Raw genomic sequence first — 12,409 nt, forward strand, 5'->3', positions numbered from 1 at the left:
TGATTATAATGTGACGGGAAAGTGTTTTCAGGAATTCAGTCCTGATTGTTGGAGTTCTTGCTTGTGAAATCACTAGCTCCTATATTTCTCTGCCATCCATCCTATCCATTGCTCCCCAGGTACTGAAAACCTGTTATATTTGAAGAAGTGAAAGAAAAAAGGGTAGAACAGTTGCAGACGGCAGTGGCACTTCAACCTTCCATGAGCAAGGAAAGTACTGTAGTGTCATAACAAAGCTGAAAGTTTTTTCATTTTTGTATGAGTTGTGTACCACAACTATGGGTTGAAGCAGGAACAGAACCAGAGGTATTTTCTTTGTTGCGAATGAAAAACTAGTAGTTGTCTGAGCCAGCAGGTTTCCGATGGCTTTTCATTAGATGTTTTGAAATGTTTGTAAAGTCTCACTTAGTTGTATTTTCTCTAAAAATCTGCAGTTAGCTCAAAGCAGAGAACTTTTATTTTTTCCTTTTCTCCTTTTTTAATGTTGACCACATTGGTTTCTGTTTCCTTATCTGTATATGCCTATGATAGGATAAGGATAATGTAATGCATTAATTGGTTATTTTTAACCTAATATCCCTTGCAAGGAATAGGAGGAATTTAGAGGGGCTGGCAGAGAAGAAAGGCTAGTAGGTAAGCAGCGGCTTGAGAAAGGGGTTGGAGATTGAGAAGAGGTGAAAGACAGTATTATGTGGATGTAGAGTATTGTTCCTTCATGTTTGAGTGGCCTTGTTATTTTGATCAATTTTGAATAAAGAGGGGTTAAAAACTGAATAGGTTAAAGGTTCCAAATCTGGCCAGCATGGCAGAAGACGTTTGGTACACAGGAAAAAATAGGTTAAATTAGGTCAGGCTCTTAGTATGTTTTGGGCCAAAGCATACCTTCCGTGAGGCCTTGAGTACTTGCTGTCTGGCATAATTTCTGGAAACTTTATGTTCTGATCGTTGCAGGTGTCTGGAAATGAAGTTTTTTGAAGAGAGTTGTCAACTCCATAGAGTTGCAATGCAGAGGAATGGCTGCTATGAAGTGAGTTTTGGTAATGAGCATGCTTGGTGCCAGCAGCTGCATCAGAAAGTGACATTTGGACCAAAGAAAATATCTTATGGGGTTATATATATGTATATTTTAAGCGTACATCATGGATTATGTGGATGTATTATCTTCCACTCAAATTTTCTAACTACAAATAAAAGCCTACAAATGTGAACTGTAAAACCCTAGGTCTGAGGGCAAATAAAAAGTTCTATTTTTTGAAAGTAAGTTTTAATTTTAATACAATTACACATCAGTACAAATAATTGTTGGCATTATTGCTTCCAATTCATTAGATTTAGTCAGTTTTCTAATCAATGCTTGTGAATGTAGCAGCTGTAGCAATTGATGCTAAGTACCAATAGTGGTGTGTTTTCAAATGTAGTCCTTGGACAGAAATATAAATATTTTCACTGTATATAAGTAAGGTGTCTTCCTTGTAACAAAAATGTGTCAGATGAGTCCTTGTGAAATATACAATGATTGCTGTCGTTGGATGAAGTCTTATTTACACTACAAAGGGAAAAGTACATATTTATGTTCCTCAGGGGCACAGAGAATGGAAGGCATTGTGTTGATATTTTAATACAAATTGCTTCCTGCATTTCTAGGTGACAGATCTATGAATATTCAAAGAATCACAAGGCCAGATGATCATCCAGTATGTGGCATGTATGTTAGGAAAATGGACGAAGAGGCTTGAAGGCTCCAGAATCTCCATTTTGCCTGGGGGTGGTAAGTTTGGTCTCACCCTCCCCTTCCTCCGGAAGATGTCACGGTTGGGATCTGGGGATGGGAAGGGGTGGGCATGGGGCTGGGGAGGCCCCGTGGGGCTGTGCAGCCTGCTGCCTCCCCGGCCTGTGGAGCTGCCAAGCGGCCTGGGAGAGATGAACACTTGCACACAGCGTGCCTTTCCTTTCCGTGCTTAATGTCTCCCTCAAGTGTTTTAGGTTCTCCAGGATTTTAGGAATCCCTTTTCACTGCCATTGTGTGTTCTAAGTCCCCTTGCTCCAAAAGAGTAATGTGTCAGTAGCTTTTTTCTTTCTTTCTTTCCTTTTTTTTTTTAATTCTTCCTTTTGGACAGGAGGGTAGGTAGCCCTCAGTAGCTAGGGTCAAAAAAGACCAGTGTTGTGGGGAGTAGAGCAGGCCAGGACCCAGGTGGTGGCAAGTAGGTGCCACCTGGGGGCTCTGCAGGCTTGAGAGACGTGTGTTTGTAGCGAGCATCAGCCCGTGCGCGGGCACCGCAGTCCGTGCCGTTGCGGACAGTAGTCGCTTCGCCGGGCCGTGGAGCCGAGCAGCTTACCTATCCGAAATAAACTTCCCCGCAGGACAGGCGGGCAGTGCTGCTTCGTGGCGGAGGGCCGGAGCGCAGCAGGGCGGTTTATGTGTAGCAGTGGCAGGACCCAAAGGCGAGCCCGGGCTCTGCCCGCCGGTTGCCGTCCCGGCACGGAGCCCTGGGGGCGGCTCACCTCCGGCAGCGCCTGGCTGGGGGCTGCTCGGTGCGTCCCGGTGCGCCTCGTCTTCCTGCGTGCGGAGAGGTGGTGCTTTACTTTCGTGCGTTTAAGAGGAAGCGGCCAGGGAATGTTTAAAGCTTGGAATAATTCACGTGGCTGTTATTTCGCAAAGAATGTGTAAGGACATTAACATCTGGGCGTGTTTCGGGGCGCTGGGTGAGCGCGGTAACACATCGCGGAGCACGTGCAGTGCTGCCAGCGCCGCGCTTCGAGGGCTGTGCGCTGCCCAGCTCGGGGAGGGCACCGGGGGGGCCGGCTGCGGTACCGGGAGGCTGCCTCGCGCTGCCCCGCCGCTCCCGGGGCCGCCCCCCGGCCCCTGCCGGTGTCCCCGGGCGCTGCGCGGGGCCGGCGGCTCCTTCAGCCCGCCCCCGGCGCGGCAAGGGTTAAGGCGGCGGCGCTCGGCGCGGAGGGATACGGCGCCGGGGCCGCGAACGTGGTGCTGAGGCTCCGTAAGCAAAAAAATGTCTGCCTGAGGGAAACCCACAAGTTCCTTCCAGCGGGGGGGGAGCGCTCGGCTCGCCGCCGCCCGGCCCGCCCGCCCGGCCCCGCGCAGCGCAGCGCCTGGGGGGCACCAGGTAAAGCCGGGGGGGGCCGGCACAAGTTGGCGGACAGCGGCGGGGGTAGGGGAGCGGCGGCCGGGCGCTCGGCGGGGCTGAGGCGGCGGCGGCCGGGCGGGAGGGAGGGAGGGAGGGAGCCGGGCTGCCCGGGGCGGGGGGACCGGGCCGCGACCGGGGGCTGAGGGGAGGGGGGTGTATGTGGGGTGAGCCTGAGGGGCGGCGGCGGGGCCGCGCTGGGCGCCGCGGGGCTTGCAGCGGCCCTGAGGGGAGCGCGGCGGCCGCGGCCCGGCCCCGTAACTTGGAAAGGAGCGGGGCCGCCGCTCCCCCGCGCCGCCCGCCGGGCACAAGGGAAGGCGCCCCCCTTCCTCCCTCCTCGCCCCCCTTCCTCCCTCCCCTCCTCCTCGCCCCCCTCCTCCTCCTCCCGCCGCGAGCGCGCGCACGCCCCCTCTCTCCCGCCGCACGCGTATTCCGCTCCCGCCCCCCCGGCGGCGCGCGGGCGGAGGGGGGGGGAGGAGGGGGGGGGGGGACCGGGAGCCGGCGGTCCCGCTCGGGCGGCCATGGCTCTGCCGAGGCCCCGCCGGCCCCGCACCGCCGCTCCCGCTGCAGCCCCATTGTTGGCCGCGCCGCCGGCAGCGGTCGTGGCTCGCTGATTGCCCGGGCTGCGCCGCGTCAGGCGCTCTGCGTTGGGCTCTCTGCTTTGGCTCGCCCTCGGGGCAGCGGGTTCCTGCCGGGAGCCTCCGCGCTTGGGGGGAAGAGAGAGCTGCGGGGAGGGAGGGAGGAAGGGAGGGAAATGAGCCCCGGGAAACTTGATAGGAGCTGGGGAGTTTCGGGAAGCCGCCGCTGGTGCTGACCTAGTCGGTGTGCCCGGTAAAGGGGGGCTGCCCCGGCCCGAGGGGTGCTGTCGGGCCCTGAGGCGAAGCTCTCCCTGTGCCCCTTCTCCCGTGCCCCAGGACGCGATCGGAGCGGAGGAAGATGAATTCCCAGCAGCAGAGGATGGCCGCGATAGGAACTGACAAGGAGCTGAGCGACTTGCTGGACTTCAGTGCGGTAGGATATGCTTCCACGGCTTCTTGTCACTGCTCTGTGGTAAACTAAGGAGTAAGGACAGCAACGTGCAGGGCTTGGCTGTGTTCGTCTCAGCCAAGTTGGACACCTGAACTTTGATGTAATGTCTAGACGTTCAGATTTAATACTGTAATACCAGCTGGGTCAATTGGTTTAACTGGTTAAAATCAGGCTGACCCAGTGATGGCATAATCTAATAATTAACATTTGTTAAGCTGGCGTGTGGCACCGATATGCCTTCTTTCTTGTGGTTTGTTTTTGTTTGTCTTTAAACCAAAAGAACGTTTAATGTCTGTAAGTAACTTTGTCTCAGAAAATTATAGATGTTTTTTTCTTGATGCTTTTGTTTTAATAGATCTTGAAGAATGTTTGATTTATGAATGTAATAGAAAACTACTACCTTTCAAGAGTTGACTTTATGTAGTGACTTTAATTTCATAAATGTGCAAGAAATATATTTTTATTAGTAAAATTTAAGATGAATAGATGTTTTAAACTGTCATGGTAGTATTAGGCCTCTATTTTTTATTTTAAGCTGTGTTCATGCACAAAAGAGTGTAATGGTACTAATAAATTGCAAGGAATACTTTGCCTTTATGGTTCTGAATGTGCATCCTACATTCTGTTTATTTTCTAGCAGAAATAGGAATAAAATAATTGTTTCCTATGAACTTTCTTTTAAGTCTATGGACCAGCTTAATAATTCAACACAGGAGTTCAAAGCCAGCTTATGCACATCTTCTTGTTTTGCAGATGTTTTCCCCACCTGTTAATAGCGGGAAAACCAGACCAACCACGCTGGGAAGCAGTCAGTTCAGTGGATCAGGTAAGATGCATCTGAGATACATAAGAGTCATGTAACCAGGATTTGATGTTTTAGGTTACTTTTAATGTGCTTGAATGGTAATCTTTCACTTGTACGTATTCTCATATGACTTTCAAATTAGAGATGTCCTGTTTTGATCTGACTTCATAATACATCTTGTTCTTAACTTTAACCAGTTTTCCTCTGTGCCCTAGCCTACGCATTCCAGTACAGCGAAGTGTTAAGTATCTCTAGTCATAGTGACATGCAAATTGTTTATTGATCTATTGCATTGCAAATGAAGGCTTTCTTTGTTGCTGTTTGATGAAAACCCACCTGTTCAATAAGTATTTCTTAGCACCTGTATGAAAAGGGAAAATGCTCAAGGAAAATACCAGGTAACAAAGTACTCCTGATGCAGGAATATATTCTAGAATGCAGTTCTTAAGGAACATATATGATGTAGTGACTAACTTCTTAAAAAGAAACAAGCAAAACAAACACACACCCCAACCCAAAGCTTAGAATTTTAAGAATTACTAGCTAGATACCACTAGTTTCTAGATCTAAGTTAGATCTGAATTATTCTACTGTATTATTGTAGTGATTTGTCAGAAGCTGTTTACTGGCACATGAACAAGTCCTCGTTGATCATAGCATCATGTGTGTACTTCAACAAAATAATATGTAAAGTAGAAAACTCATGTATTTTCGTGTTCTTTTCTGCTCTCTCCTCTGGGAGCCTAGTTCAGTACACGATAATACAATTTTCCAGTGCTGTGTAGTTGTCAAAATTTTGACATATTTTTCTCACATTGAACCTCTATCAGTGCATCATGAAAACGAATAGCTGTAGTTACGTGTTGCATTTTGTTGCCTGCTGTTTTCATTGAAGTACACTTGATCTCTGTTTTCAGAGACTTTTAGTCTGAGCCTGTAGTACAAAATAAGAGTAATTTTTTAAAAGATGCTTTTTATTATATTATTCTTTTTCAAGGTGTATTTATATTTATTAATATTTCTAAAAGAGAAATTTAAGAACTAACACCAAACCACGTTATCAGAAAGTTCCTTTATTTTCCTTTCTATGTATGCATATTTTGTAGGAATACAATTAAGTGATATTTTTGTTTTTATGAATACAAGGAAGTGATGGTTGTGTTTTTAGTTAAGGCTAATGAAAACACTTTTAGAATGCTGGTAGAGGAATGAAATTGCTTCTCGAGGTTGTGCAGTACCATTGCCTGTTTACTTCATACGTTGTCAGAATTGTTCCTTTGAGAGTCCAAAGGATACCTTGAAGTTTAGTGACACACTAGAATTTTTATTTTTAAAAGTATTTTAAAACTTGAGTTGTATAATTTTGCAGACTCTTCAGAGACTATCTACCAAATTTGATTAATAAAATTACGTAGTAAATATGACATCTGAGGAAGTATTTTACTTTTTTCTCCTGAAATATCTAAGTGGTTTCCACTTGCTCTTTACAATTAAGTTTAAATTACTGGTAAAAGTAAGACAGCAATTCCATATGCATCATATTTAATCTTTTTCAAGCAAATATTCTAGACTTATTTTTCAAAGGTGTGTTTTAAAGGATGTCCAGACAGCTAAAACTTATTGTGCAGAGCTCAACCTGAGGTTTCCACCCCCCATCCCCTCCTATACCTTCCCCTTCCTGAACAGGTAGAATAATGTTTTCCCTGCTTTTCTTGGCTGGATCAGGAAAAGAGAGAATGCCAAATACTTAGCTTTTGGTGAGAAATAGTAAATTTCCTTAAATTCCTTTAGTGATACAGTATATCATCATAGATGCTGATAATGAGCAATATGCTGCAGGTGTCTCACAAGCTACAACCTCAAATGAATTCCCTTTGGAGAAGATAATGGTATATAGCCATGGGTTTTAAATCAAAACATTTCTAGTTGTAGAGGTTTAGTGCTTGGTGGAATTATATACCCTAATTCTTGTAAAGTTACAACAACTGAAGCCTTGACCTATGGCAATTGCTCTGCAGGAGTGAGAAGTGACAAACTTCTATATTGTGTTCTGAGTCAGTGTTGAATGTTATAGAAAGACCTTGATGAGCTCTCTGATGAAGTACAGGCATTTCCAGCACTCTGATTTAATTGTGATCTCGGTTTAATTTCAAGTGTTCTGTAGCTTATAGGATGTTTGAACACTTTATTTATTTATTTATTTTTAACTGCAAGAGGCCACTTTTTAAAGAGAAACATGAAAGGAGAAAGTATTTATTCCTTAGACCTATCTATTAACAAAATGCACAGCATGCACAGATTTCTTCTTTGACTACAGGGTGATGTAGTCTCTTCTCTTATGCAGACTTTGTGATTTTGACAGTAGGTGCAGCTGTGCAACTTGCTTCAATATCTTTCCTGTTAAACACCACTTTTTGATTGTTGTCTTTAATGCCATCTTTGCATACGAAAGGAAAGTGTTTTCCTTTTCCTAGTTGGAGTTTATTTCTTGTTACTGTAGAGCCCCCTTTTTCCTCATTTAAACTTTATAAGTAGTAATAATAAAAATTATCCAGAAAACAACTCTTCCCTTCCAAAGCTATCAGTGCTTTGAGATGCAGCTTAGTGGCCCCAATTAAGTAGTTGAAAATCAGTTGCTTGTCTGAGTGGCATTTAAGACTGTATATTTCTAGGACATCTAAATTGGAAAGGAATATTTGTTACCTTCTCCTCCCCCCCCAGCATAAAAGGACAAATTAGTTACTGTTTAAGGATGGTTAAACTGTGTTTGTGTTTAAGGTGTGGCTTTGTGAAGTGTGGAGAATACTATGGTGTACAGTACGAAGTCTGAAGTAACAAGCTTGATCTGGTGTAAATCAGCAGTATTTCTGGTGTTTATGCTGTAAAATACATGTCACAGGATTGCATAACTAAAGCAGCTATTGTGACAGCTACAGTTCATAAGAAAATGCTTGAGTGGATTAATATGTGAATGTTGTGTTTAGATAGAAAGAGAGGAAGTCTTCAGGAATTTTTGGTGTTGGGGAGGCTGGCTTTCTACTGGTCAATCAGTTGTGAATGAAAGCTGCAGATGAAATAGATGAACTAATCTGATGTATTACAGTATGTTATGACAATAAGTCACGAAAGCTGCTGTTAAAGTCAAATAACTTGGTCAGAGTACTAGTGAAAACAAATATATTGGAAAAGTAACCTGATACGTAGGTCTGAGTTAAGCCACAAACTATTCCTTGTTGTTGCTGTTAAAATTGCATCTTGTTTAAAACAGAACTTGCCTTTTCTTCCTCCTCCCAAATCAACTTGGGAAGATAAAGTGATTTCTGTCTTAGAAATTGTGAAAGCAGAAGGCAAAGGTCAGAGGTCCTCTTTATCAGGTTTTTAATTTAATTAGTCAGGCCTTCTTGCAGATTTTATTTAAAATGGAGAATTTCCATGGTACTACTATGATTAATAGCAGCATTTATGATTTACGTTGAAATGTTGCTTTCTTTTGTTTCTGTCAAAATAATACTGTGTATGCCCATACAAACCTGGATAGTTACCCATTTTGCCCTATTCTCTTTACTTTTTACACGAGTTTGATTAAAATCCAGTTAGAATATTTAGATGCCTGCCGTAGGCAATAATATTGTGGTTTTCATGTGTTTCCCAGCAGGTTTGACTTACCTTTCATTTTTTCATGATTGAATTTTTTTCCTCAGGTGTGGTACCCTACAATAAAACCCATTTTACTACTTCCGCACAGAACTTCATAGATGTTTAAAAAAAAAAAAATTAATATCTGAGACAATGTTCTCATATATGGCTTACTATCTTTAATTCATGTAGCTTCCTCGTGCTAGCAATAGCACTATTTTTGTGTGGATGTGTGCATGCGTGTGAGGTATCAGCCCAAAAACAGAAGTAAGGTAACGTGGATGTCTAACAAAAAATGAAGAGTTAAGAGTTTGAGAGGAACAGTTCAAGAGCTGAGTAGTCAAAATATGATGGTTCTGCTGCCTGTAAGATTCTTCTGAAGTACTTGAAAAATGAGTACATGCATTTGTGCATGGACAGTTTTGGGCACAAATCTTGTGTGTGTTTAGACATTTCCCATGCTAGGCTTATATGCAAAAAAACCCTTCAGGATAAATCTGTTTAGATACCTGTCTTTATCAGTTTGGTCCCCTTATTTGCAAATTCATGAGGTTGCCCTTTCCACTTGTCTACTAATCTACACAGTTAGTGAGGAATGTTCTGGGATAGTCCACTGATTACTGGCTGGATGCTAAGACCATTTCAGTTGATAGCCTGCCATTAACCTGAGTGTCCCTTCTATCTTGAGACTGCGCACAGTGGCAATTCTGCTTTAGCAGGTCTGTTACCTTATTACCAAACAATGTTCCCAAAACTAGTGAGACTTGGTTACTGTTTGTCAGTTCTCTCATTTTGTTTGTAGTATTGCGTGAGCAGTTCCTTCCTAAAACAAACAAACAACACAAAACCGAAGTCTTGGGAGGTACCTCAGTAGGCAGTGTTTAAAATGCTGTGTACATTAATCTACAGCAAGCGTTGAAGATGGTAGGCACTCATAGATGTGATAATCAAATTATAGTCAAGGAGAAAACTACAGAAAGATAAGGCTTTAGGGTATGAAAAGTAGTGCTCCTAACCTTTCAGAGTATAGTATTTTATTTTTGTTTTTATCAGTACGTTAATTCATCAGAAGAATCAATTCTCTGATACATTATGTGTTTCTGGTACAGTCTCCTTTTGAGGCACAGGAAATTCCTAGTGCCTGCTCCTAATCCCTGAATTAAGGTGTTGACAAGAGATTCTATGTAGTAACACAGTCTGGTCCTGCAATAATACATGACATGACATTTTTTTATTCATAAAAGATGAAATAGAAGGCCTGTATTTGAGAGATTTGATCTGTTCTTCTGGTTTTGTCATCAAAAATGTGTTGCAATCGTGTTTTTTTTGTTTTGTTTTGTTTGTTATTTGAAACAAAGTAAGCTTACTGTGTGTTAATGCCAAAAATCTAGAGTGCCCTGTTAAAATAAACATTAGATCATGCAGCTCTGTAGCTTTGAAATTGTTTTTAATATCTAGTTTGTCCGTCAGCTCCCTTAAAAGTGAGCCAGCGGGTCTAGTAACGTGGTAGTTCATGCTGGGTCTGAGGAGTGCCAAATTAAAAATGTTGGACAGACAGAGGGAATGGATAGCCCAGCTTCAAAGCAGACAGTCTCTCACAAAGGTGTTTATGGTCACACTGTGTTTTTTGTGATTTTTTTTTTAAAACAACAACAACAAAAAAGAATAAAATTACTAGAAAGGTAGGTGTTCTCATCTAGCCTGTTGACTGGCTAAGTAGGTGTCTGTCAATCTATTGCTGTTAGCTATGTTTTTGAAAACATGGCTGTTATCACTTAAGGTGGTGATAGCATCAGTTGGTCAGAAATGCCTTGCTGTCTTCCCAGTAACTAGTTCTGGGATTTTAGTAGCATTTGGCCTGTCTTCTGTTTAGAGAGATACTTGACCTTGTTAATAAGGGAAACTACAACTTGCTGTATTGGCATGTAGAAAGCGTTCCTTCAAAAAATGAATTTGGTATTTCCAGCAGTTAATTTTCTCTGGATGAGAGCAGTGATGTGACGACTATGTTAACAAGCGTAGCATATGACTTCCAGTACATGTATAAACATTGCTGTGTCACAACACAAGGAAGATGGCTGCGGTGTTATTTCTGTCTGACTTGAGAACTTCAGGACTCAGAGCAGTACTTTACCCTTTCCTGATGTGGAAGTACCCAGTGTGGGACACCTCCTCTCAACCCAGCTAGTAGCTCTTCGATCTGCAAAATTTTGATGACCTAGTCATTAGTAAGTGATGAGAAGTATCCAGATGGTTTGGAGAGTGGTCTTTATGACATGGTGGAAGGAATGTGATTTGAAGTGGCCTGTTGTATTTTAGATTTATTTGGACAGCAGTATTGACAGAAATGTAAACACGAAGACAAAAGGTGTGGGTCAAGTGGAGTAAGAGAGCTGAAAAGGGTCTGAGGAGAAATTGCATGTTACTTGAGTTTTTTTTTTTCTTTAAAGAGAAGTTTAGATGAGATTCTTACATATTTGTGTGTTCTGTAATCACGGTTGAACTTGTACTCAGTTCCTTAATTACTGAAGAACTGGTGTAGCTGCTGCTAAGTTTTTTTTTGGGTTGGTTGGTTTGTGGGACTTTTTTCTTTGGTCTTTGAGAAGAGAATTTGATGTTAAAGATTTGTTAGTCATACATAAAAATGATCAAGTTCCCCTTTCCCATAACTTCTTTCCAGCTGTCACACCAAGAGGACTTAGCCCCTTAGTAATTTTGCTATCAAATCAATGCGACAGCTGTTTGTCTCAGTTCTGTTTTATCCATAGTTGAGAGTATAGATACTGTTACGTTAATTTCTATGAATCTAGTATATATTACACTATAAACTTCATATATAAGCTTTTTTCCCTTGAATTTTCTAAAGGTAGAGTGTAAATTTTTATGGTTGAAAATTGTGCGTATTTATGAGCAGAAGAACAAGAGCTGGCTTGTATTGACCACGAGATGCATTACTTTTTTTTTTTTTAAACTGTAGTTTGGAAGGACTATATTGTTTGGGATTAGGATTGGGTATTTTTAAAGACTTTGTAAAGCTTCTTAAATTACCTATAGAGCCTGATGTAATCTATATGATATACTAAATCTCCTATCTTAAATTTCCTTCAAAATAAATATTAAGTTATTAGGTTTGAAAATTCAGTTTCAATAAATAAATTTAATTAATATAAATTAAGTTCTCTAAAGACCTCTTTTAGAGCCCCTGTCTAATTTAATGTAGCATGTTGCTTCTTCAGAGGTACTTCTTACACATCTTCAGAAGTATATAGCAAAATTTGATTAGTCCTGTGAGGAGGAGTCACTGAAGTAGGAAATACAAAAAAAAAAAAAAAAAAAAAAAAGAGGCATTGTTTACTTCTGCATGTGAATTACTTGATGCAGATTTATTAGTGAATACTCTTAAGTAGTATTATGGTGTACATCTTAATCACTGGTTTTGGTATTAAGCATTGTAAGAAAAGAAAAAGTATTATTTCAGTGCACAATTACTATTCTAAGGAAGGACGTGTATTTTTAATCTTCTTTTGTCTGTCTTAAGAAGTAAAGTCCACTTGAATTTATGTTTTTTCTTTCTTAGTATGAGAGTCTGGAAGTTCAGAGTTTTATTGAATGCCTCAACGTGATGATTTGGAAGCACTTGTAGACTTTTTAAAATGCTACAATCAGTTATTTACTAATGGTTGTAGGACCACGTTTTTTTTTCCTATTACGAGTCTAAGATGAGATAATGATAATTTTTTTTAATGTCTTGAATGAAAGCCTTGTTTTTTTCATTTGTGAAACAAAGCTATGTTTGTAA

General features: G+C 42.0%; 1 protein-coding gene across 8 annotated transcripts in view; it reads left to right on the forward strand.

Moving 5' to 3' along the window:
* Window positions 1-2,836: 2,836 nt before the first annotated feature.
* TCF12 (transcription factor 12) overlaps window positions 2,837-12,409 on the forward strand; it is a 160,850-nt gene continuing 151,277 nt past the window's right edge. Inside the window, exons 1-3 of one of the 8 annotated variants that reach the window (XM_050713089.1) lie at window positions 2,837-2,996; window positions 4,055-4,151; window positions 4,923-4,995. In XM_050713089.1, the coding sequence (XP_050569046.1) occupies window positions 4,077-4,151; window positions 4,923-4,995 (148 nt within the window). In that variant the 5' untranslated portion in view covers window positions 2,837-2,996; window positions 4,055-4,076. Of the gene's footprint in view, window positions 3,123-3,817; window positions 4,152-4,922; window positions 4,996-12,409 lie in introns of those variants that run through there. The other 7 variants (XM_035554210.2, XM_035554204.2, XM_035554213.2 and 4 more) reach the window with 7 other exon arrangements.

This window comes from Cygnus atratus, chromosome 11, assembly GCF_013377495.2.
Source record: "Cygnus atratus isolate AKBS03 ecotype Queensland, Australia chromosome 11, CAtr_DNAZoo_HiC_assembly, whole genome shotgun sequence".
Taxonomy (NCBI): Eukaryota; Metazoa; Chordata; class Aves; order Anseriformes; family Anatidae; genus Cygnus; species Cygnus atratus.